Source organism: Candida tropicalis (genome assembly GCF_000006335.3).
Source record: "Candida tropicalis MYA-3404 genomic scaffold supercont3.4, whole genome shotgun sequence".
Taxonomy (NCBI): Eukaryota; Fungi; Ascomycota; class Pichiomycetes; order Serinales; family Debaryomycetaceae; genus Candida; species Candida tropicalis.
The window spans coordinates 1,058,404-1,081,111 of record NW_003020056.1 but is presented as its reverse complement, the minus strand read 5'-3'; the positions used below and the strand labels follow the sequence as shown (position 1 = coordinate 1,081,111).

At 35.6% G+C, this 22,708-nt stretch overlaps 13 protein-coding genes across 13 annotated transcripts; 6 read left to right on the top strand and 7 right to left on the bottom strand. All coding sequences in view use genetic code 12, as the record gives it.

Moving 5' to 3' along the window:
- Nucleotides 1-256: 256 nt before the first annotated feature.
- On the bottom strand, nt 257-3,916 carry CTA3 (Cta3p; the record flags this gene model as incomplete). The annotated part of the gene is made up of 1 exon (XM_002549148.1): nt 257-3,916. One exon carries the CDS (start codon nt 3,914-3,916, stop codon nt 257-259), a length of 3,660 nt encoding a protein of 1,219 aa, XP_002549194.1.
- A 799-nt stretch (nt 3,917-4,715) lies between these two features.
- Nucleotides 4,716-5,318, top strand: GAR1 (H/ACA snoRNP pseudouridylase subunit; the record flags this gene model as incomplete). The annotated part of the gene is made up of 1 exon (XM_002549147.1): nt 4,716-5,318. One exon carries the CDS (start codon nt 4,716-4,718, stop codon nt 5,316-5,318), a length of 603 nt encoding a protein of 200 aa, XP_002549193.1.
- A 124-nt stretch (nt 5,319-5,442) lies between these two features.
- Nucleotides 5,443-6,393, bottom strand: CTRG_03489 (uncharacterized protein; the record flags this gene model as incomplete). The annotated part of the gene is made up of 1 exon (XM_002549146.1): nt 5,443-6,393. One exon carries the CDS (start codon nt 6,391-6,393, stop codon nt 5,443-5,445), a length of 951 nt encoding a protein of 316 aa, XP_002549192.1.
- Nucleotides 6,394-7,700: 1,307 nt separating this feature from the next.
- Nucleotides 7,701-8,099, top strand: CTRG_03488 (uncharacterized protein; the record flags this gene model as incomplete). The annotated part of the gene is made up of 1 exon (XM_002549145.1): nt 7,701-8,099. The coding sequence occupies one exon, from the start codon at nt 7,701-7,703 to the stop codon at nt 8,097-8,099; it is 399 nt and encodes a 132-aa protein (XP_002549191.1).
- A 414-nt stretch (nt 8,100-8,513) lies between these two features.
- On the top strand, nt 8,514-13,736 carry PLD1 (phospholipase D; the record flags this gene model as incomplete). The annotated part of the gene is made up of 1 exon (XM_002549144.1): nt 8,514-13,736. The coding sequence occupies one exon, from the start codon at nt 8,514-8,516 to the stop codon at nt 13,734-13,736; it is 5,223 nt and encodes a 1,740-aa protein (XP_002549190.1).
- Nucleotides 13,737-14,183: 447 nt separating this feature from the next.
- Nucleotides 14,184-14,831, top strand: CTRG_03486 (uncharacterized protein; the record flags this gene model as incomplete). Its single annotated transcript, XM_002549143.1, has 1 exon — nt 14,184-14,831. The coding sequence occupies one exon, from the start codon at nt 14,184-14,186 to the stop codon at nt 14,829-14,831; it is 648 nt and encodes a 215-aa protein (XP_002549189.1).
- Nucleotides 14,832-14,977: 146 nt separating this feature from the next.
- CTRG_03485 (uncharacterized protein) lies at nt 14,978-16,543 on the bottom strand (the record flags this gene model as incomplete). The annotated part of the gene is made up of 1 exon (XM_002549142.1): nt 14,978-16,543. One exon carries the CDS (start codon nt 16,541-16,543, stop codon nt 14,978-14,980), a length of 1,566 nt encoding a protein of 521 aa, XP_002549188.1.
- A 323-nt stretch (nt 16,544-16,866) lies between these two features.
- On the top strand, nt 16,867-17,625 carry CTRG_03484 (uncharacterized protein; the record flags this gene model as incomplete). Its single annotated transcript, XM_002549141.1, has 1 exon — nt 16,867-17,625. The coding sequence occupies one exon, from the start codon at nt 16,867-16,869 to the stop codon at nt 17,623-17,625; it is 759 nt and encodes a 252-aa protein (XP_002549187.1).
- Nucleotides 17,626-17,698: 73 nt separating this feature from the next.
- FUS1 (Fus1p) lies at nt 17,699-18,874 on the bottom strand (the record flags this gene model as incomplete). Its single annotated transcript, XM_002549140.1, has 1 exon — nt 17,699-18,874. One exon carries the CDS (start codon nt 18,872-18,874, stop codon nt 17,699-17,701), a length of 1,176 nt encoding a protein of 391 aa, XP_002549186.1.
- Nucleotides 18,875-19,254: 380 nt separating this feature from the next.
- Nucleotides 19,255-20,109, bottom strand: DPP2 (phosphatidate phosphatase; the record flags this gene model as incomplete). Its single annotated transcript, XM_002549139.1, has 1 exon — nt 19,255-20,109. One exon carries the CDS (start codon nt 20,107-20,109, stop codon nt 19,255-19,257), a length of 855 nt encoding a protein of 284 aa, XP_002549185.1.
- Nucleotides 20,110-20,350: 241 nt separating this feature from the next.
- On the bottom strand, nt 20,351-21,790 carry CTRG_03481 (uncharacterized protein; the record flags this gene model as incomplete). Its single annotated transcript, XM_002549138.1, has 1 exon — nt 20,351-21,790. The coding sequence occupies one exon, from the start codon at nt 21,788-21,790 to the stop codon at nt 20,351-20,353; it is 1,440 nt and encodes a 479-aa protein (XP_002549184.1).
- A 373-nt stretch (nt 21,791-22,163) lies between these two features.
- EGD1 (Egd1p) lies at nt 22,164-22,628 on the top strand (the record flags this gene model as incomplete). Its single annotated transcript, XM_002549137.1, has 1 exon — nt 22,164-22,628. One exon carries the CDS (start codon nt 22,164-22,166, stop codon nt 22,626-22,628), a length of 465 nt encoding a protein of 154 aa, XP_002549183.1.
- CTRG_03479 (uncharacterized protein) lies at nt 22,185-22,652 on the bottom strand (the record flags this gene model as incomplete). The annotated part of the gene is made up of 1 exon (XM_002549136.1): nt 22,185-22,652. One exon carries the CDS (start codon nt 22,650-22,652, stop codon nt 22,185-22,187), a length of 468 nt encoding a protein of 155 aa, XP_002549182.1.
- Between the last annotated feature and the right edge of the window lie 56 nt (nt 22,653-22,708).

Genomic DNA, 22,708 nt, shown 5'->3' with positions numbered 1-22,708 from the left:
CCACACTTGTGCACCCATTCTGAAATCAATGATGCAATCTTAGCAATAATCCACTTCAAATTACATTACTTACTCCACCTACGGATAATATCATACAAGATTAAGAAATAATATACATAATTGATAACTTTAACTAACTTACATACACACCTATTAATAATCAATAAAAATAATCAAAATAAACTACAAAACTCAAATGAGCAATTATGTCCCAAAAATAAAGAATAATAATAAAAATCGTATCCAATTACACAATTTAAGCATTGTCCAATAAGTAATTTGTAGCAGCTTCCAAATCCCCGTTTTGTTTGTTCAAAGCATCAATAGCTGTTTTCTCATCAAAACCCATACCAACCAATTCTTGAACTGCATATGAGTCGACTGCAGCAGCAGAAACGGTGGTTGTATCAACAGTAGAAGGGGCAGGAGCACCTGGGTGCCATACAGGTGTTTCTTCAGTAGGAGCAGGCTCGTTTACAAAAGCTCCTGGAATTGTAGGTTGACTTGGAGTTTCAAGAATTTCAGGTTGTTGTTGTTGTTGTTCCTGTTGTTGTTGAGCATTTCCGAAACCAGCAAACAATTCTTCCCATTCATCATTATTAGCAATTGGAGCAGTGTCAGTTCCTTGAGGTTGTGTAAAATCAGGAGCATTAGAACTTGAAAAATCACCAGATAAACCACCAAATGCATCTTTATCACTTTCAAATTCATCATCACCTTGAGTAGCTACATTAGCTGCAGGTAAATTGTCAAATTCATCGTTAAAGAAATTCTTGTCATTGGATTCTGTAGCTGCTGGTTGTAAATTATCAAAGTCAAAATCATCAAATGCGGAACTTTCAACTCTTTGTACAGGTTCTTTAGATTGAATTTCAACTGGGGCAGGAGCAGCAGGAGCAGCAGGAGCAGTTGTTGCAGTTGTAGTTTGTCCTTGTCCCGGAATTAGATCATGATCTAAAGCATCATCAAAAGTTTGTTCTTCTTCATTTTCTTCATCAGAAGAATCACTTTCTTGATAATCCAATTCTCTAATTGGTGGGAACTCTTCATTGGTATCTGGAGATCTTGCTTCCTCAGAATTGACCATTTCAAATGAAGATGATCCTTTATCACTACCTTCTTGTCTGTCTCTACTTTCAAAGCTAGCACCATTAGCAGTGTTTGGTGCTGTTTCATCACCGCTATCAACATTTTCCAAAGTATCACGGTCACTAATCTCATCAATGTTATCATCTCTAACAGACAAAGCAGCATTGTTTTGTACACTGGAAGTTAACGATTCAGTTCTTTGCACACCAACTAAAACACCTGGCATTCCAACCATACCACCTACAATTCCTGCATTGTTACCTTGTGGGAATTGGAATTCAGAGTTACTTGGAGATGTAACTGGTGTTTCTCCATCGTCGATTGCACGATCAGTGGTATTAGATGCAGTGGTGTTGGTAACATTATCAGCTGGTTCATTAACATCCAAATCAGGGAATCTTTGAGTAACATCATTAACACCCGATTCATCAGTACCGACTTGATCACGTTGAGTCACTGGTGCACTTGATCCTGAAGCAATAGGAGCAGATGATGAAGAAGAAGAAGAGGTAACATGATGAACAATTCCCGCAGCTCCCGCAACCGCAGCACCGGCAGCAGCACCAACTGCAGCAGCAATGCCACTACTTGGTTTAGTAGGTTTATTCTTTTCCAATTCAATAGCCTTATTTTGCTGATCTATAGCTTCTTGTTCAGCAGCTAATCTACTTCTCTCAGCATTGTCCAATTCTGATTGCAATTGTTTGTGCTGTGCCTCAATGTCCTTGATTTTTCCCTTCAAATCTTCACACTTGACAATGGCAACCTGAACTTGTGATTTCTTAACAGACACTTGGTTGGATAACATTTGTGTTTCTGAAGCCTTTGCTGCTACTTGACTTTCAAGTTCAGTAATTTCAGCATTCAAAGTACCCAATTTTTCCTTCAAGGTGCTGTTTTCCTTCTGTAAGTCTTCCATATTAACCTGTTTTTCATGTAAATCATTTGATAATGAATTAACTTTTGCTTCAGCAATCGAGGTTTCAGATCTTAATGCTTCAGTTTCTTCTTTGGCAGTAGCTAAATTGCTTTCAACTTGTTCAACTTGTTTGACTTCATTCTCGTAAGAAGTTCTCAATTGTTTCAATTTCATTTCAATATCAGATTTAGTTTTCAAAATTCTTTGAAGCTCTTGTTCTGCTCTTGTTTTCTTCTCATGTAAGTTTTTTGTTTGAGTGGTGAGGGATTTAATTTGGTTGGATACATTTGCAATATCTGAAGTAGCTTGTGACAATTGGCCGGAAATAGCTGGATCAGCTAGTAAATCTTCATTGTTACCAGTGGCAATAGCACCACTTTGTTGAGAAGCAGATCTACCAGTAGATGCAAATTGCTGAGAAGGAGTACGAGAAACCCCAAGGGCTGGACTAGCAGTTCTTTGTTGAGGAGGAGGCGGTGGTGGAACACTTCTCAAGGCATCATAATTAACTGTCTTTGGCTGACTTGGTTCACTGGCTGGTTGTTGTGGTACAGCAGGTGGGACAATTTCCTTTGATTGAATTGGTGGGATTTCTTGCTTTTTCTCTTCTGCTGGTGATGCTAAGTTAGAAGAAGAAATTGATTGCGTTTGTTGCTTTTGCATCAATGATTGGCCAAAAGTAGATGTTGGCTTGAATGAACCAGTTAAAGTGGTACGAACTTTTGGTAACTCACCATGGGATAAATCACTACTTGATGGACGTTGTTCAAGGCCAAATCCAGCTGGAGCTGGTGGAGCTGGACTGGAAGAAGCCACAGTGGTAGCTGTTGGTGCAGTGGCAGAGGCACCAAAAATATCAGCCAAATCATCCATGGAAGACTTTGGTTTGCTTGGCAGCTGTACTTGAGGTGGAATTAAACCTCTGTTTATTTCCGAAGCACTACGCTGTTGTGGTTGTTGTTGTTGTTGTGGTTGTGGAGAAGTAACTTGGGAGAATTGTGAACCAGCAGCTGGTGTTGAAGCTTGTCTCAATGAAGAAACCAATTCGTCTGGAACCACATTTGGTAAAGCCTTCCCAGCGATTTTTCTATTAACCAAAAACAAGGCAATGGAAAACTCCAACTTGGTAAAAATTCCAGAATTTTGAATATCAGCTAAATCCCAAATCAATGCCAAATCTTGTTGACTTAATTTAGAAGTCATTAAGAATGAAGCAACTTGGTCAGGAGTTAATTGTCCCTTCTTATCCTTATCAAGATTGTTGAAAACAGAGTCGTATTGTTGCCTCATGGCAGGAGTAACAAACCATTCACTTTGGACATCTCTTGAAGGAGGATGTCTAATTGCCGTCAGTTGGGAGTTAATTGAATTCAGTGAAACTTGACGCGATTGCAGTTGTTCATATGATGGAGTTTGTTGTTGTGGTTCAACTGACTTCCAAATAGATTCTGGCAAAAATGGTGGCAATTGTTTAACTTGACCACTCAATAATCCTTGAATTAAATGCATGGCAATCACAAATGATCCAACATTTAAAGTACCAGTGTTGTTTTTATCGACTAAAGACCATATCTGATCCAAAACTGGGGTTGGCAACTTAGCCTTCAAGAAAATATCTTTGGCTTGAGCACCACCTAGTTCACCTTGTGCTGATCCCACAGTTTTTATAAATAATTGGGAAAACTTTTGATAATCTACTGGTGAAACAGGGGCAATTGAATCCTGAGAGACAGCAGTTTGTGGAATTGAGGTATTTGGTTGAGTTGACATGAAAGAACTGCTTGTAGATTGCGGCTGTAAGGTACTTTGAGGTAATGGTAAGTTAACAAATTTTGGTAAAGGACCAGGGACATCTGCCAATCCAGGAGCAGGATGCTGTCCAGCTTGAGTATACCCAATCAATCTCATGGCATAGCAGAATCCAAATTGATTCAAGAACCCCAAATTGTTCAGATCAGCAATTTGCCAGATTTCACCCAAAATCGCTGGAGGTAATCCAGATTTTTCAAAAGTTGTTCTGGCCTTTTCACCAGTGACAACTCCAGTGTTCTCAGGATCCAATGATTTGAATAAATGTGTATACAATGACTTTTCTTCTGAGGTAAGTCCTACCTTAAATGAAGGGGTAGCTTTAAATAATTAAATTGTTAGTAACAATCATAAAAATCTCAATCGGAATTTCTGGAAAAATAGGGGCTCGACCGCCCAAAAAAAAACATCCAAAACATGAAATACATACACTGCGAGACACTCATGGTAAAACTGTATTAGAAGAAAGAAATAATAAGAATGACCAAAATTACAAAAAAAAAAGAATAACTTGATTGATAGTAAAATAAAGTACTAACTAATGTTGTTTATCAATGGTTGTAGAATAGACTTTGATAGAGAGAAAAAAAAACAATATGAAAATGATTTAGGTCCGTTTAGATTCTTGACGATTTTTTTTTTCTGTTGTTGTTGTTGGAGCGGTTATTGAACTTTGCACAAATCAGTTTTACCACAGACATGTCATTTGTTTTGTCTAATCAACTCCATCATTGCGACTTTTTTTCAGGGAGACGACATTTGTCTCTTTGGTTCGATGAGGTATTGGATTTTCACTAACCAATTTTTTTTTTTTTTTCGTTCGCTCTTCTCTCATTGAAAAAGTTTTCCTCTTCGCTAGAAATAGTTCTACCATAGATAACATACAATAGGTACTACAATGAACAGAGGAAGAGGAAATTTTAGAGGTGGCCGTGGTGGTTTCCGTGGTGGAAGAACCGGACCATCACTGTACGGTCCACCAGACACCGTTTTGGAAATGGGTACTTTTATGCATTCTTGTGAAGGTGAACTCATCTGTCGTTCTACCAATGTTAAAATTCCATACTTCAATGCTCCAATATACTTAGAAAACAAAACACAAGTTGGTAAAGTAGAAGAAATTCTTGGTCTGATCAATTCCGTTGTCTTCAGTGTTAAATTGAGTGAAGGTGTTAAAGCCGACAGTTTTAGTGAAGGTGACAAAGTCTTTATTGGTGGTGATAAACTTCTCCCATTAGAAAGATTCTTACCAAAACCAAAGGAAATTGGTGCTGTCAAAAAGAAGAAGAAGGATGGTAAATCTGCTGGAAGCTCAAGAGGTGGTTTCGGTGGCAGAGGTGGCTCCAGAGGTGGTTTTGGAGGTAGAGGCGGCTCCAGAGGTGGAAGAGGTGGATTCGGCGCTAGAGGTGGATCCAGAGGTGGATTTGGAGGTAGAGGAGGCCGTGGTGGCTTCGGTGGTGATCGTGGTGGCCGTGGTGGTCGTGGAAGAGGTAGATTTTAAAGCAAAGTGTAAATTAAGTTCTAACAAATATAAGATATCGTATCTCAAGAAGGAGAAAATCAAGGACTCGAGTTTCTATGGTTTCATCTAAAAATGTATTGTATTATACTATTTACATGCTGTTCTAAAGTTCAGTGGCTTCTAGCATACTGACCCTGATATCCTTGATACCTTTTTCGTCAGAAATAAACTTTCTGCAAGTAAAATCAAAAGTTGCTATCAATTTCTCTACTGTCTTTCTGTTGTCAACTTTAGTGAAAATCAAACTGAACGGCACACCCAGTTCTATTAAATGATCAATAATGACCGTATCTTCTTCCCTTAATCCTACTGTGGTGTCGATTAAAAAGTAGACCATTTTCAAAACGTTTCTCCTTTCAATGTAGTCAATAACCATTTTTCCTTGAACTTCTTCACCATGCCACCCAAACCCAGGTGAATCAACAATTCTTAATTTATTGGAAACAGTAAAACAGTTCATAGTTTTTGTAAACCCAGCACGAGCAGAAACATACGCCAACTGATCAGATCTTTTCAATTTTTGCTTGTCAAGAAGGAGACGATTTATAAGTGACGATTTTCCAGCATTCGTGTGACCAATCAACAAGACTTCGGGTAACGGCTGTAAAAGATCAGGTTTAATACCAAATGTTTTCCTAGAGTTTAGCATGTTTTCTGTGGTTTCGTTCTTAAAATATGGATCAAGGTTCCCGTATTTCTCTTCTCTCTGTTTTGCCAATTTTTCATACTTGACATCCGGGATTTCATCATAATCTGCTAATGTCCAAGATAATGTTGGTTTTGCCGATTTGAAGAAATGCTGAGCTCGGGAATATTGTCCTGCAGTGTATGGTTTGAATCCACCAAGAAGTAACTTTTCATCAAATGCTACTGGACGCTGAGCTTGTTTCTTTGGTCGAGAAGCCTTCTTGACTATAGGTTTTTCTGAGTTTTCTGGTTTATATGAAGTTTTTGGTTTAGGAATCGACGATACCAAGTAGTTAATAGAATAATTCCTCCTCTTTATAAGGGATCCAAATGTTCGTAGTGTTCTATTCATGTGTATATTGGTCATGGAAAAGGATTGGGTAGTCTATGCAAAGTGAAATACTTTTTTTTATTTTTCTAATGTGTCGCGTACATATTACAAGGTGGTAGAAGGAGGTAGAAGAAGGAGAAGTAACAACAAAGAAAAAAATATGCCACCATGTTCTAGTCATAAACTGCACACGAACACTCCCACTTTCAAACCAAAAACATGATTTCCATTCGTTATCCTGTTTTAATACGTATGTAACAGAATTGCATGTTGTAACTTCTGTGTTTAATTCACTAACACACTCAAGTATTTATCATATCCCTAGTGGGTGCAGGCTATCTAGGGTTTGCCCTGATACATCTTCCACACGACAAATTGATTCATTTTACCACATTTTGCATCTTAACCATAGAGTTTTATTTCATATTTGATACCCATTACAAGTCTTTGAAAATACTTAGAGGAGTCACATTGGTAATATGCACCTTTGGAGGAAGCGTGAGCCTGGAAATCATACAAAATGTTGTCAATCCTAGCCGAGTATTTGATGTATATGATATTTTGGCCAACATACTTGGAAGTCTTTTTGGATTGGGCTTGAGTATTGGATTTATGGCATGGAGAAAGAATACAGCACGTCAAGAACGTGTAAGATACAGACAGTTGAATACCCAGATAATAGGTCAAGATGACGAGGAGGATGGTGAGGACTCAGAAATAAATATATCTACAAACGAAGACTATGTAAATATTCAATTGCAGGATATAAAGAATAAAAAATAGTTCAATTATATAAGTCTTCTTATTTTTTATCAGTAGTTTTTCACTACTAAACTAATACACTATTCTGAATAATTTACTTGAAATCCCATATTTGATAATTTAGCTGTAAATGTGCGAAATGGAACAAATGGTCGTGTATCGAGTCTATTTCCATTCACAACTAGGTTCAATCCGACACATGATCAATGGTGGAGAATATTGTCTCATTGGAAGTACAAAGCAATCATGGCCATACGATTCAGCTTTAATGTATTATTCATGATATTAGTTGAGTGTATCTCAACTTGCACCCATCAAGCATCAAAAGATTTAGTTTTATATATATATTTTTTGTCCCTTATATGCAAGATTTGTAAGCTTATGTTATGCGCTGACAAATTATTTAGTGTTTTAATGTGGTGTCATTGCTTTATTGTGCGAGCTAGTATTAATTAGATTTTAGTCTAAATAGAAAGTTCACAATCTTTTAGAGGTTATAAATATCTTCAGATTAGGCGCACTTCCACACCAAGAGATTTTTTTTTTAGCAATTACTAATTAGTTAATAATTAATATTCAATATGTCCGAATCACGTGAATCAACAAGCACAAATGCTACACCATTCTATGGGGGTATCAAATCTTATGATATCCACACATATTTTGATACTGAAGAAGAAGTAAAGTTTGCACATCAATTGAGAGAGAATGTGTTGAAGGATTTTGCCAAGGAGATTGACGAGGGAAAGATCAGGGTTTATAAGTTTTGGGAAAAGCCGATTGGCCCTCATCCTGTTAGGATGTGGGAATTGGATTTTAAAGATCCAGAGATATTCAAGGTGTTAGTGCCATATTTCCAACTTAACCATGGAAATTTATCTGTCTTGATACATCCACGTACGGGAAACGATCTTATAGATCACACCAAACATGCCATGTGGTTGGGCAGCAAACTTGACTTGTACATTGAACTTTTGTGACACCAAAAGAAGATACAAAATAAAAAAAAAATTGAAAAAGAGGCACAATCGAAATCGTGAATTCTATAGGTTGTATTCTTTATTTAATTATGGGAATATTATTTAGACCCCTATTATACAAACATGCTGGGTCATACTTCAATAAACACAACTCTTCACTTTATAATTGCTATTGTATTTTTGTAGGTTTTGCGTTTTCTTAGCCTTGTATGTTTCCGTTTAATTTATCTATTCGTGTAGAATTTTGTTTATGCAAGGCGCTCTCAAAGTTTCAAACGATTACCAACAGGATTATTTTTTTTTGTTGTTGTTGTTTTCGTTTTGTTCTTCATTCATTTTTCTTTTTTTTTTTGTTTTCCTCTTTTAAATTGACATTATTTATCAATCATTACATAGCACGTTCAATAATTGATAATGCTGCCCACGGTTGAACAACCTACCCCTGAGGTAGCGAATGGGGATGTCAATGAGAACACGAATGGCGATGTTACTAGAATAAAAGTCAAACCATCCGAAACAAACGTGGAAAATGGAGATGCAGACAACATAACACCATTACGGCAACTGTCAGATGTTGATCATATCTTTAAAGCAGTCAAGAATGGTCCTATTTTACCAAGACGACACGAAAGATCCCCTTCCCCAAATTCACCAGATGAGTCAGTTAGAGTTGTTCCAAATTCCTTAGAATTTTCATTTATTGGTGATAATAGAGAGTCCCGATATGACCAAGACCACGACAACAACCATCATCACCACAACCATCACAACTATCATAAACTACCACAACATCCTAGTTCCTTTTTCACTCCCAATGAGAGTTTTGTCCACAATAACGATGCAGATGTAAACAGATTTGAACCAGTTGACGACAATGAAGAGGCTGACAAGGTTGAAGGTGAAGCACCCCCTCGTAGAGGAACTATGTTTGGTCATTCTCAAACTTTTAGTAATTTCATACCTGCAAGATTAAAGGGGAGAACTTTTTCAACAATGGCAGATCCAACTTCCCCTACGTCTGAATTTCCGAATCAACAAGATGGTTCAAGTCCTAAAGCTAAACACAACAGATTAAAACATTTTCTTCGTGCAAATCGCAAGAAGGGAAAAGACAAGAGGCAGAGTATTGCCCAACCAGATGTAATTGATGAATCTGAAACTGCGGCAGCTGAAAGAGCAGAGAAACTATTAGCAGGAATGGCAGCGGGTGGACCGGCAATCAACTTGATGGCATCATGTTTATTAGAAGATGAACATGGTATCTACAGAGCTCCTCTTTTATTGTCGTTGCTTGGATTTAAAGTCACGGATATTACATCCAAAGAAACTACCAGGAATAGAAGATTTCGTTTCGATTTGGAATACGGTATTGATCGCCAACGAATGAAATGGAGCATTGAAAGAAATTCTACTGATTTGGGATATTTGGCCTATAAGTTTGAAAAGGCAAGACTTGTCGGTAGGGTTGTTGGTAACAAATCTCAGCCATTACCAAAATTCCCTGTTCCTCCAATTAGAAAATCAGAAAAAGGAAAATCAAAGAAGTTTAAAACATTTGTACAAGGCAAACCTGGTGAAGACGAAGAAGAGCCTGCCACTGCCACTGCCACTGCCACTGCGGGTGATAATGTCGATAATCATTCAATTTCGCCAGTTACGTCAGGTCTTTCTAGAGTCAGGCTGCGCCTTGGTAGTATAACGTCAATTGGATCTCTTGAAAGGCATCATGAATCTGTGGAAAATAGACGAAGAAAACTAGAACAATATACCAAAGATGTTGATAATTATTTAAAAGAATTAATTGAAGCAACATCATTAAAACCACAATCAAATATACTTTTCATATTCTTTGAGTTGTCTCCACTTTCTTCATTATTGAGTTATGAGACAGGTTTCTGTGGTAAACAAGGTGCTGTCCACATTGGTGGTACAGCCAATGCTCAAGGCTGGAGAGTTGGTCATTTTAAGGCTAATGACTTGAAAGGTATATACGAGAGGAGATCAATGAAATGGATGCTTGTTAGAGGCAGTTATATCACCTATGTGGCAGATATCAATTCGACATCTCCTTTGGATGTTTTCCTCGTGGACAGTTCTTTCAAGATTCATAGCAGAATTGCGGAAGCTTCTGGTAAAGATGAAGATGAATCTATATTTGATGCTTCCTCTATTTCACAGAAAAAGTTGTTTGATAGTGAGAATAATTTCTTCCCACATTTAAAAATTACTTTGGAGAATAACGAAAGAAAATTGACATTCCAACCAAAGTCACCAAGGGAACATAAGTTATGGGTTGATTCACTTAGGACTATGCAAAGCTTGACCCCATACGCTGAACCAAACAGATTTGGTTCATTTGCTCCAGTAAGAAAGAATGTCTTTGCTCAATGGTTTGTTGATGGTCGTGATCACTTTTGGGCTATTTCTTCTGCTATTGAGATGGCCAAAGACACTATTATGATTCATGATTGGTGGCTTTCTCCTGAATTGTATTTAAGAAGACCAGCTAACGGTAATCAACAATATAGACTTGATAGGTTGTTGAAAAGAAAAGCAGATGAAGGGGTAAAAATCTTTGTTGTCATTTACCGTAATGTTGGTACTACTGTTGCCACTGATTCCTTGTATACAAAACATTCGATCTTGTCACTTAATGAAGAAAATATTCATGTTATCAGATCACCAAATCAGTTGCTTCAAAATACATATTTCTGGGCCCATCATGAGAAGTTGTGTATTGTTGACCATACTTATGCATTCTTGGGTGGTATTGATTTATGTTATGGTCGTTATGATACAGCGGATCATGTTTTAACTGATGATACCGGTGTTGATTTTGATAGTTTCAGCCCGGACGACAGATTGACAGCAGACAAATTTGCCGAATTTCAAGTTTTTCCTGGTAAAGATTATTCCAATCCAAGAGTCAAAGATTTCTTTGATTTGGACAAACCATATGAGTCAATGTACAACAGAAATGAGGTTCCTAGAATGCCTTGGCATGATATTCATATGTTCACTTGTGGACAAACTGCTAGAGATTTGGCAAGACATTTTGTTCAAAGATGGAATTATTTAATTAGACAGAAGAGACCAAGTAGACTTACACCACTTTTATTACCACCACCAGATTTGTCGGAAGACGAGATTATGGCTCATGGATTAGACGGTACTTGTGAAGTACAATTATTGAGATCATCAGGAAATTGGTCTCTTGGTTTGAAACAACACGAGCAAAGTATTCAAAATGCATATCTTAGACTAATCGAAACATCAGAGCATTTTGTGTACATTGAAAATCAATTTTTTGTCACATCGTGTTTTATTGATGGGACAGAAATCAAAAACAGAATTGGTGATGCATTGGTAGATAGAATCATCCGAGCCCATAGGGAAGGTACTAATTGGAAAGCCATCATTGTTATTCCATTGATGCCTGGTTTTGAAGCACAGGTTGATGAAGCTGAAGGTTCTTCGGTACGTGTTATTATGCAATGTCAATTTATGTCCATATCAAGAGGTGAATCGTCTATTTTTGCCAAATTGAGAATGAAGGGTATTGACCCAGATCAATACATTCAATTCTTCTCGTTAAGAAAATGGGGAAGAATCGGTACTGGTAGAACATTGGTAACTGAACAACTTTATATTCATGCTAAAGCTATGATTGCTGATGATCGTACTGCAATTATTGGAAGTGCCAATATTAATGAGAGATCTATGCGTGGTCTCAGAGATTCTGAAGTTGCGGCAGTTGTCAGAGATACCGACATGGTCAAGTCTACAATGGATGGAAAACCATATTTGGCGGGCAAATTTGCTCATACTTTGAGAATGAGATTGATGAGAGAACACTTGGGTGTCAGTATTGACATATTAGAAGTTGTCGAAAGAAGATTCAAGAGATTCGAGAATTTCGCAAAATCTGAAGAAGGTCTCAAATATGCCACTAATAAGTTCAGATCCCGGGAGAATACCTACTTGTCAGCAATGGTTGAGATTGCATCAAGAGATATTTTAAATCAACCATCCGGTACAAGAAGGTGGAAAAATTTCATTCATGTTTCTAAGTTTGATGCAGAAATTGCTGATGTCAATTTCGAAGAAGAAGAATCAGAATTCCCACCACCTTTGTTTTTGCCTGTTTCTATGAATAATCGTACTGGTCCACATGAAGCGAATAAAGGTATTCGCGATAGCAAGAAGCATTCATATGATAATAGAGTTCAAAATAACGACTTACACAAGAAAGATGTCTATGGTGAAGGTCAAGATAAGTACAGATCAAAATTGGCTCAAAGGGCAAGAATGAGCAGTGCCAAGTTTTTGAAAGATTTATCCTTAATTGATATGGAACGTAATCCTACTTCGACATTTTTACCAGATTTTGATAGTGTTTTAGAATTTCTTGAGTCAGATGACCACAATATATCTGGCAGTATGGACTCCGAATCTGAGGAAATAGTCACGGAAAGAAATCAAGAAAGATGGCTCTTGCTTAAAAAGATTTCTTACTTGCAAAGAGTTGCTGCGAAAGAAAAGAGCATGAATGAAGAAGAGGATCAGAAGAGAATGAAATTAGGCTTGCCATTGTTATGTAAGAATGGAATCCCAGCAAATGATAATATGACAGATACAAAACAAGGGTCCCTTTTACCATCGACTGAAGGTGTTGAAACTAATTTTACCAGTAACAAAGACTCAGAGACTTTGAAATTAAGTGAAGAGGCAGCCAGAGATATAATCAACAGCATGTCGTCCACAGATACTGGTTTCTCAAATTTTATTGACCCTTATGAGTTTGATGATCCTATTGGTCCTGACTTTTATGAACTTCGTTGGAACGAAATTGCTTCCAGAAACACCGAACTTTACAGGATGGTTTTCCATTGTCAACCGGACGATTATGTTTCAAGATGGTCAGATTATACTACTCAAACTGAATTGCAAAGTCAATTTATGAAAGCCCAAGAAGCTGAAGTTGAGTATGGACTGCTGAGTCAATACTATTCCGATTCTAAAGAGGCTGAAAAGGATGAATATGATGTTCACTTGGCTAACAACAACACCAAACATAGATTAGAAAGATCTGCAACTAATGATGAATACGGGTTATTAGGAAAAGCACCACCAGATAGGGATCAGGAAGCTAATCATGAACCAGAGAAGAACTTGCGTGCCAAACTTGGTCGTAGAGTTAGTAGTTTTACTGGTGCTCATGAAACTCAAGACAAAAGACCAGAGACCCCTAAACCATTAACCGAACCATCTGATATAGTTGATGAAGAAGATGAAGATGTTGATGATGATGCCAATGAGCTTGGGGGAACTGAAAAAGTTGCAAATGGTAATGATAGATCGCCTTCTTCTGGTTCACATCACGAGAAACAGCGTCGTACGAGAACAAGATCCAGACAAACATCTAGAGCAAGACGTGGTAGAGCAGGTGCATATTCTGCAAGACGTAAGATCCAAAATGCTGAGGCTATTTATGATAAGACGTCTGCTGAAAGATTATTGAGTGCGGTTCAAGGTAATTTGGTTTATTTCCCTACTGAATGGTTAGAAACAGAATTGAGAAATAACAATTGGTTCTATAATACCGACAGACTTCCACCTATGGAAATTTATGATTGAGGGATCGGTGTGGAATATACTTCATTTTTTATTTTTATTTTTATTTTTATTTTATTTTTTATTTTTTATTTTACTATTTATTTTTTATTTTTTATTTTACTATTTATTTATAAGTTTGTTGCATTTCTATAAAATGAATTGATTGTATGTGTGTGTTTGTTTTTTGTACAAGTGTTCTTTCATTATTAGTAAATCTCGATAGAGACGCGGGTCGCGTTGACTAAACAACGAGCTGATCGCCTTAGGAGCAAAAACTTTGTCAGCGTGTAAATGACCAGGGGAGCGCAAAACGAAGGGGAAAATCAAAAGCCAGGAAGTACGATTCAGACAAAACAGAAAATTTTTTCTTTGCCTTTTTTTTTTTGTATTTATTTTAATTTAAGTAGAACCCAGTTATTAATATTCTTACTTAAGTTAATAATCAAGGATTAGCTTAATTCACATACAATGTTTCTTCAATTACTATCTATAATTGGTGCTATACTAGGATTCTTATTATTGGTGCTTTCAATTGCATCAGGATTATATTATATATCCGAATTGGTGGAAGAACATACTGAACCAACCAAACGTTTCCTTAAGAAATTGATTTATTCCATAATGATTGCATTTGTATTATTGCTTATATTTGATAAGTTCCCAATTAAATTGACTTTGTTTTCAATATTTTCATACTATATTTATTTGCAAAACTTGAATAAATTCCCTTATGTTGAATTGACGTCACCACTTTTCTTGGGGTCCTGTGTTTTAGTTATTAGCAACCACTTTTTATGGTTCCATCATTTCAATAATCCATATATCCCACCTTTAGAAGTAAGATTAAGACCAAATTATGTTCCTCCACGTATTCCTACATTTCTTGAAATTTGTTCCTTCTTTGGGATTTTAGTCTGGTTAGTACCTTTTGCATTGTTTGTTAGTTTAAGTGCTCATGATAACTTGTTGCCACATCACATGGATAAGCAAGATGATAAAAAGAAAAATAACGGGTTGGCTAAAGTTGTTGTTGGAAACATAAGAGAATATGTTTATACGATAAGTAGAAAGTTGGGTTACGAATTGGATCCTCACCATGGATCAATTGTGTATTAGACATATAATACCCTATTAATTTCCAATTATTCCTTTTTCTTTTTTTTTTTTTGTACTTGATCAATTTGTAGTATCTTCTGTAATAATACTAAATAACATAAACATAAACATAAATTAAAAAAAACGCCACCATTTTCATTGATTCATTAATTTTCTAAAAACTTACTAACTGGTTTACCAATATCGTTCAAACTCAATAAAAATGTGTCGTGACCATAGTTTGAAATGTCAGTTCCCAATTCAAAGTATTCAACTCTGCCAGAAGAATTATTCTCCATCAAGACATCTGCGATTTCACGCTGTTGCCAAACAGGGAATAATATATCAGATTCAACACCAATAACCAAGACATCCTTATTAGCCAATCTAGTCATACCTTTCTTTAAATCCATCAATCCTTCTTCAACTGTAGTCATGGCCTTGGTAGATTTCTCTTGGTATGGAACAGCTGGTATGGTTAATTTTGCAACTTCATCTGACACTTTACCATTATACTCCATCTCAGACTTTGATCTAGCTTTTAATGCTTTGCTTCTATTCTTGTATCCCAAATCAAACAAATCCATTGCTTTAGACACATATAACCATGAATTAGCATCGTATTCAAGACAGAATTTCTCACCAGCATGATCCAAATATGTTTCAACCAAGAAATCAGGACACAAAGCTGGAGGTCTACTTTCATCTGCTCTTTGTCTACCAAATCTATATTCCCATTCAGGACCAGATCTATAAGTAACAGTAGCAATTTCTCTTGCCAATTTCATTCCTACATGAGGAGGAATCTTACCATAATAGAAACCACGATTCCAATTTGGATCACTCATTAATACTTGTCTTTGTGTGTGTCGCAAAGCAATTGAATATGGATGAGATCTGGCACATCCACTAATAGATATAATTTTTTCAACTTCATCAGGAAATTCCCAGCCATATGCTAAAGATTGCATTCCCCCCATAGATGCACCAACAGATGCATGAATCTTCTTAACTCCAAATTCATCTCTCACCAATTCACGTTGGGCTCGAATCATATCATTAACACTAAGTATAGGAAAACGTGTGGCATAATTTTCACCATTGGCAGGATCAATAGAAGATGGACCTGTTGAACCATAACAACCACCTAATACGTTGGTACATACTACGAAATATTTATCTGTGTCAATATATTTCCCTGGTCCAATAAAATTCTCCCACCATCCTTTTTTAGTGTTTTCTGGTTGTGATTTGGCATGCAGTGATGCGGATAGTCCTGTGTGGATTAAGATTAAATTCGATTTATCCTTATTTAATTTTCCCCATGTTTCGTAGGCAATTTCATATTCTGGTAAATGACCACCATAATCTAAAAATATAGGTTTTTTAGATTTATATAAATGAAATCCTGTTTTAACATAACCATAACTTGGTTCTGGGCCTGATTCTAATGACGAAGATGTTGTTGATTTTACTGCTGTTGTTGATGATGATGATGATGATGACAAATTCCCTTTGGATAATTCTTCATTCTTACGTTCTAGTTTATCTAAGCATGGAAAGCTTAATGCGGGATTTGAACCAGAAAATTTGGTTGTTTGTAGTGGTTTGTGTACTCTAGTGGATGAAGTGAGACATCTTGATATTTGTGGTGATTGAAAAATTTTTTTCAGTGGAGACAGGCGTATTGCTGAAGTCTCATGTATGACATTTCTAGTTGATTTTAAAAACATTATTGTAAATCTATGAATAGTTTAAATGGAAAGAATAGTTGTTGATATTTGTTAAATTATTAACTAGAGGAGAAATACTTGAAATCATAATACAAAAACTTAAATTTCAAATCCCCCTTGAATGTAGTACAATTAATAATTAATAATTAAAGAAAAATCGATTAGGCTACCGCACGTGACTTTGGATTTTTTTTTTTTTTCCTACGTAGTATTCCCTGTGAATAAACGGGTGCAGTTTCTTTGAAAAAAGATTACCAAATATGACGTGTGAATTGAATTGCTCTATTGCTACCTGATTGCTATTCGATTCGGTGATACACAAAATGAAGTTAACTCTCAAGTTAACCCCTTATAATTTTGCATATTTAGTTTATCCAGTAGTATATGTTTGTTCAATTCCTTTGACTTTGCTACTTAAAAGATACAATGGCACAATTGCACACACGTTCCCAGTTAATTTTATTGAACTGTATATTGTTAGTAATCATGGATATATGTGGTTCACCGGATTATACTGGATTTTAGCAATAACATTAGGATATTTACCAACTAAGGACACTGTCATTCTCACAAGATACACAAAGATTTATCTCATTAACACACTCTGGATATTGATCCTTTTGGAATGGTTTTTTGGATCTCCAATTTTTGAAAGAATCAGTGTGTTTGCTGGAGCAACATGTTCTGCCCCGGGTATATTTAGGGAATACGAGTGTAAAGACAATGGTGGTGAATGGAATGATCCATTTGATAGTTCAAGTCATTATACATTTTTAATTTCGAGTAGTTTATTAGTATGGTATTTGATTGTCACTCATGTTTCTTGGGTTACAGATTATTTATCTAGTCACGTTCCTGATTTAGAAGTCGGGATCTCATATTCCCCAGTTGAAGAAACTCAGTCTAAAGTCTCCAGTGCGTATAAAACTGTCAGAACTATTGTTGAAATTGTCGCTGTGGTGTTGTTGGGTATTTGGTTCATTCTGTATCTTACGACGTCGATATTTTTCCATACAATACCAGAAAAGTTGGTGGGATTGATCTGTGGGTTAGTTGTTCCTACATTAATAGAATATATTTAAAATAGACATATATTTGGTTTATATAACTACTGCTCCATAACGAGGTGTAATATTTCGAAAAGAAAAGAAAAAGTTAAATCTTTTGTAAGCACATTCTTGGTACTAAACCTGTTGTTTGAGATGATTGATGTGTATAGTATTCCTTACCCATATGGATTTTCTTTACATTACACCAACCATCAGAATGTTTCTCTAAGATTACAACCTTATCACCAACTTCAATGTTTAATTCATCACTGAGATTTTTATTGTATGATCGAATAACAGTATACATGCTTTGTTGAGGACTAAGTCCACCTCTTACTGGATCTAGTCCAGTTTCCTCAAGGACAATTGTTGGTGGTAAATTTAATTTGTTCTTTACCTTTGGAACTTGATTCTTATGTTCAGAATCAATGGTCAATACTTGTGGTTTAATATCATCTTCTTGTGTCTCTTCAATTTTTCCCAAGTTGAATTTTCTCAAGAATATTGGTGTCATCATACTCATTCGTTTCTTAAAATTGAACTCTTGTGGTTTTTCAAATGATTGTTCTTGATCTTTATTCCTTACAGGAAACATTTTACTTAATCTTTTAACAGTACTTTCTTTTCTTTCTGGTTTTTCAATTTGAGAATTACTTTCTTGTTTCAAATAAACACCAGGTGAAAATACAACAGGATAAGGTTTATCGGGAGTAATTGTTTCATCGCTTGTTCTTGATTTATAATAAGTATCGTTGAAATTAAATTGTTGGTTCTTATTTTTATTCTTACGTGAACGAATATAATACCAAATTCCCAAAGCAATGAAAAAAATAGCAAAGATAGCTATTGGTATACCTATAGCTAATCCAATTTGAGTAGATCTGTTGGATGATGACGCTGAAGTGATGTCACCAAATGTGGAATGACTTGGAATATCTGACATTGATCCAATTCTTCTAGTTGTGGTTGATGAAGGTTCATCGGAGGATGATTCAACAACACTTGGTGGTAATGAACTATCTGTTGGTTCATTGCTGTTATTATGTGAAACATAAACTGTTGTTGCTTTTGGTTGTGTAGAAGGTGAAATTGTTGAATAAATTGTAATAGGGGCAGACGTAACAAGGGTTCTCAAAGATGTCTGTTGAACCCAAGATACAATTTGGACAGTGTTTTCACTACTATCAGTCGGCTGTGGAATGTTATTACTCATAGTAGAAGTAGAAGTGATTGTTAAGAAAATGGTACTATCACCATCATCTCTTTGTTTCAAAATCGCCATGGTATTGATTATTGAATAGTACTACTAGACAAAACTCATTTATAAAAAAAAAATTGACATCAATTTTGATTTCTAGTACCACTCTTCATTATTTATATTTTTAGATCGATGTTACATGTACCTGAGATAAGAAACATCGTTGACAAGAATCCGTTTCATATTTGTAGTGATGCGAGTGAAGATAATTTTTTTTTTTGCAACCTATTGTTCATGAATGTATGGAACTTGTTTCAAATAAACAAGAAAAAAAAAATATACTATATCTTGCTGTTTCAGAAAGAATCTGGAATGAAAATAATTTACTATTTTAATCATGTTGCAATTTATATCTTTGCGGTTGTGTATTCTGTGTAAACTTGAATGCCATCTATATATCGCTTTTAACGTGGTAATAACAGTTCAGTAGAGCCTTCATCCAGAATTGGTTTATCTGAATCTTCAGAAACAAGAGTGTTGAAATAATGATGATAAGACCACCATGCAAATGTTATACCCAAAAAACTTCCCAATATAATATCAGCAAAATGATGTCTATAATCTTGAGTCCTACTCAAAGCAACATAAGTAGCCAATAACAATGGAGAAAATACAACCAAATAGTTATAAATATAACGTGATGAAGATCTTGGTTGTAACAATTTAAATTGACCCAATAACCATAATGTTAAATATAACAATCCACTAAAACTAATTGAAGAATGACCTGATGGAGTGGATCTTAATCCATCTATAAGAACAGATTCACCTAATGGTCCAGTACATACACTAATGTCGACTAATGTATGCATTGGAGTGCCGGGTTTAGGTCCACAACGTTCTAAGAAATCTGGTCTTGGTCTTGCTATCCAAACTTTAAGAATATCTGTAATAACACCATTCAAACTTAATGAAATAAGTAACCCTAAAATACTAACTTGTAAATAATGTAATGCTTGATATTGAGAAGTGAAAGCACCATTTCTATATCTTACCAACATTACAATAATAATGGTGAAAAAAGGAATTAAAGAAGCTAATAATATACATTGAATGCCAGTGACACGTTCATGTACTGCAAATGGATGGGAAATTGTTAAATCATCTAATGAGAATTGTCTTTGAAATGGTAAGGCATGTTCAGCAACTAAAAAGAAAAATGCTAAAAGTAAACCACCTACTATCCAATCAGGAACATATTCTTGGAATTGTTTACTTGGAATATATTTAGCTATTGATGAAGGGTTGATAAACGTCATGAAATTGTTAATTGGTCTCCTGACAGAATAATTGGATACACAAGGTGTTTGGTTTTTTCCCAACAGTTTTTATTTTTATTCTTTTTTTTTTTTCTTTGTTTCTCCGCTGTCTTTTTTTTTAACTTATTTAATATTTTTTTTTTCAGCCAAGCGTGATTGATTACCCAAAACGGATACTAGTAAAGAACAACTGAATAAATATTTGTAAATATATATTGTTTATGAAAAGTTTATAAGTCTATTATTTACTTCTATGATGAATATACCCTAAAATAAGTATGATAACTAAAACACATAATCCAGATGTGATCTCAAAAGTTTCACCATAACAGCCCGAACCTTTTGAACAAATATAATCCTTCAATTTATCATCCCATGTAGTTGAGTTCTCGTCGTAGATATAACCAAATACTTTGGTCATTACAGTCAATCCAATTGTAGCGGCAGAACAAGTTATCCCCCAAATCAATGAATAATTTCTCATATTGAATATATCTGACACGATGGCTGGATAACTGGTGAAACTAATACCGTACGAATATCCAATAATAGTGGAAATTACCAGTAAGTAAATATTGGCGCTATGTAAATCCAAAGAAATTGAAGAGATATCAATGATATTCATGGCATGGCCTAAAAGCATCATACTCATCCCCAATATTAATACCCAATGTCTTTGACTATGTAATTTGTGAACCAAGAAATCTGATGTTGGACCTGAACTTAATCTTCCAAGAAATGAAGCAATGGCAATGATTGACACATGAAGTGCTTGAAGTGATTGTAATGATGGTATGGAACTCTCGTGAATTTGATTCTTATAGTAATAATGAATAGCCTTTACAATAAATCCAATGGTGTAAATATACATCTGCCCTAACCCTTGAACAATAGCTAATATAAGATAATGAAACCAGAAAATCTTATGTGATAATGTATCTCTCAAATTCATGGTTTTCAAATTATCTATATGATTTGGATCATCGTTGACTAAATCGTTCAACAATGCTGTACCTTCAGTTGGTTCATTAACAGTCTCAGAAACATCCAAATGTTCATGTTCAATATGACCATCAACCCTAATGAATATAAACCCAATAAATACCAATAATCCACAAGCATAAGACATAAATTCAAGAAATCCATCAACATTTCCATCATAAAACGTGGTTGAAATAAACAGGAAAAGCAATGATGAAATGGCAAATGATGCAACTGTAATGCTTTGAGCTGTGGCTTTCAAATTTGGGAAATTAACCGTGACTGCTTTTATTGCACTGAAATAGCCAGATACTGATCCAACACCTATAAGAAACATAGCAGCTAATAATTGCCAATCTTGACTATTTGGACCCAATTCATATTGCCAATGAATCCATTTATATCCAAAGGCAAGTGCAAAACAACTAATCAAAATAGGTAATTGAGTACCATACGTATCTGTAACGAAACCAGATACAATACCACCTATAGAGTTACCTATAGTGGCACTTATATTCAAATTTGCTGCTTCAGTAGCCTCAAGTTGACATTTATCTGCCAATTGTGTTCCATAAACTGAATAGACAAACAACGTGCCTGTTGATAAAGCCACGGGAATAGACGCAGCCAAGATCAACCAGTGATTTGTGAGTGGTAAATAATTGTTGATATACTTGACACAGTTATGAAAGACTCTCATGGAATGGATATATGTTGATGATGTTTGAGGTGGTGGGAAGATAGAGGAAAAACTGTGGATCAAGCTTATCAATGTTAACTTTTTGTAAGAGATTAGAGAGACTGGAGAAGCAAAATTAGGAGAAAACGCAAAATCATTAAATACAGGAAATTTTGTTGTCCATGTGTCGTGTGAGAGGGTTCAAAATATTTTTTTCTTTTTTTGAACGACAAAAGTAGGAAGAAAACTTTTTTGTCTCTTTTTTTACTTTTGCTCCCACCGTTCAAAATTTTTCACCAACATGAAAGTGAGAAAGAAAGAAGAAGAAGAAAAAATTTTTCTTACCATTACGATTTTTCAAAGAATCAATTTACTCCCACATCCAAGTTAAAATATGCCAATCGACCCAGAAAAATTAGCTAAATTGCAAAAATCCAGCGCTAAGAAAGTTGGTGGTTCTAGAGTTAAAGCTAAGAAGGTCATTAAGACTGAACAAGATGACACCAAATTGATTGAAGCTTTGGGTAAATTGAAGGCTACCAAGATTGAAGGTGTTCAAGAAGCTAACTTCTTCAAGGATGATGGTAAAGTTTTGCACTTTAACAGAGTTGGTGTCCAAGGTGCTCCAGCTTCCAATTGTTTCTCTTTCACTGGTTACCCAGTTGAAAAGCCAATTACTCAACTTATTCCACAAATCTTGCCTCAACTCGGTGCTGAAAACCTTCAAATCTTGAAACAATTGGCTGAACAAATCCAAGCCGGTAAGACTCCAAAGGACTTCAACACTGGTGCTGATGCTGAAGCCGATGCTGATATCCCAGATATTCCAGAATTGGTTGATGACCCAAGTGTCGAATAAATTTCCGTATAGTTTTAGCTTCATTTAAGAATTAATTAACGATTATACATAGGACTAGCTGTTTTTTTCATGTAAAGATT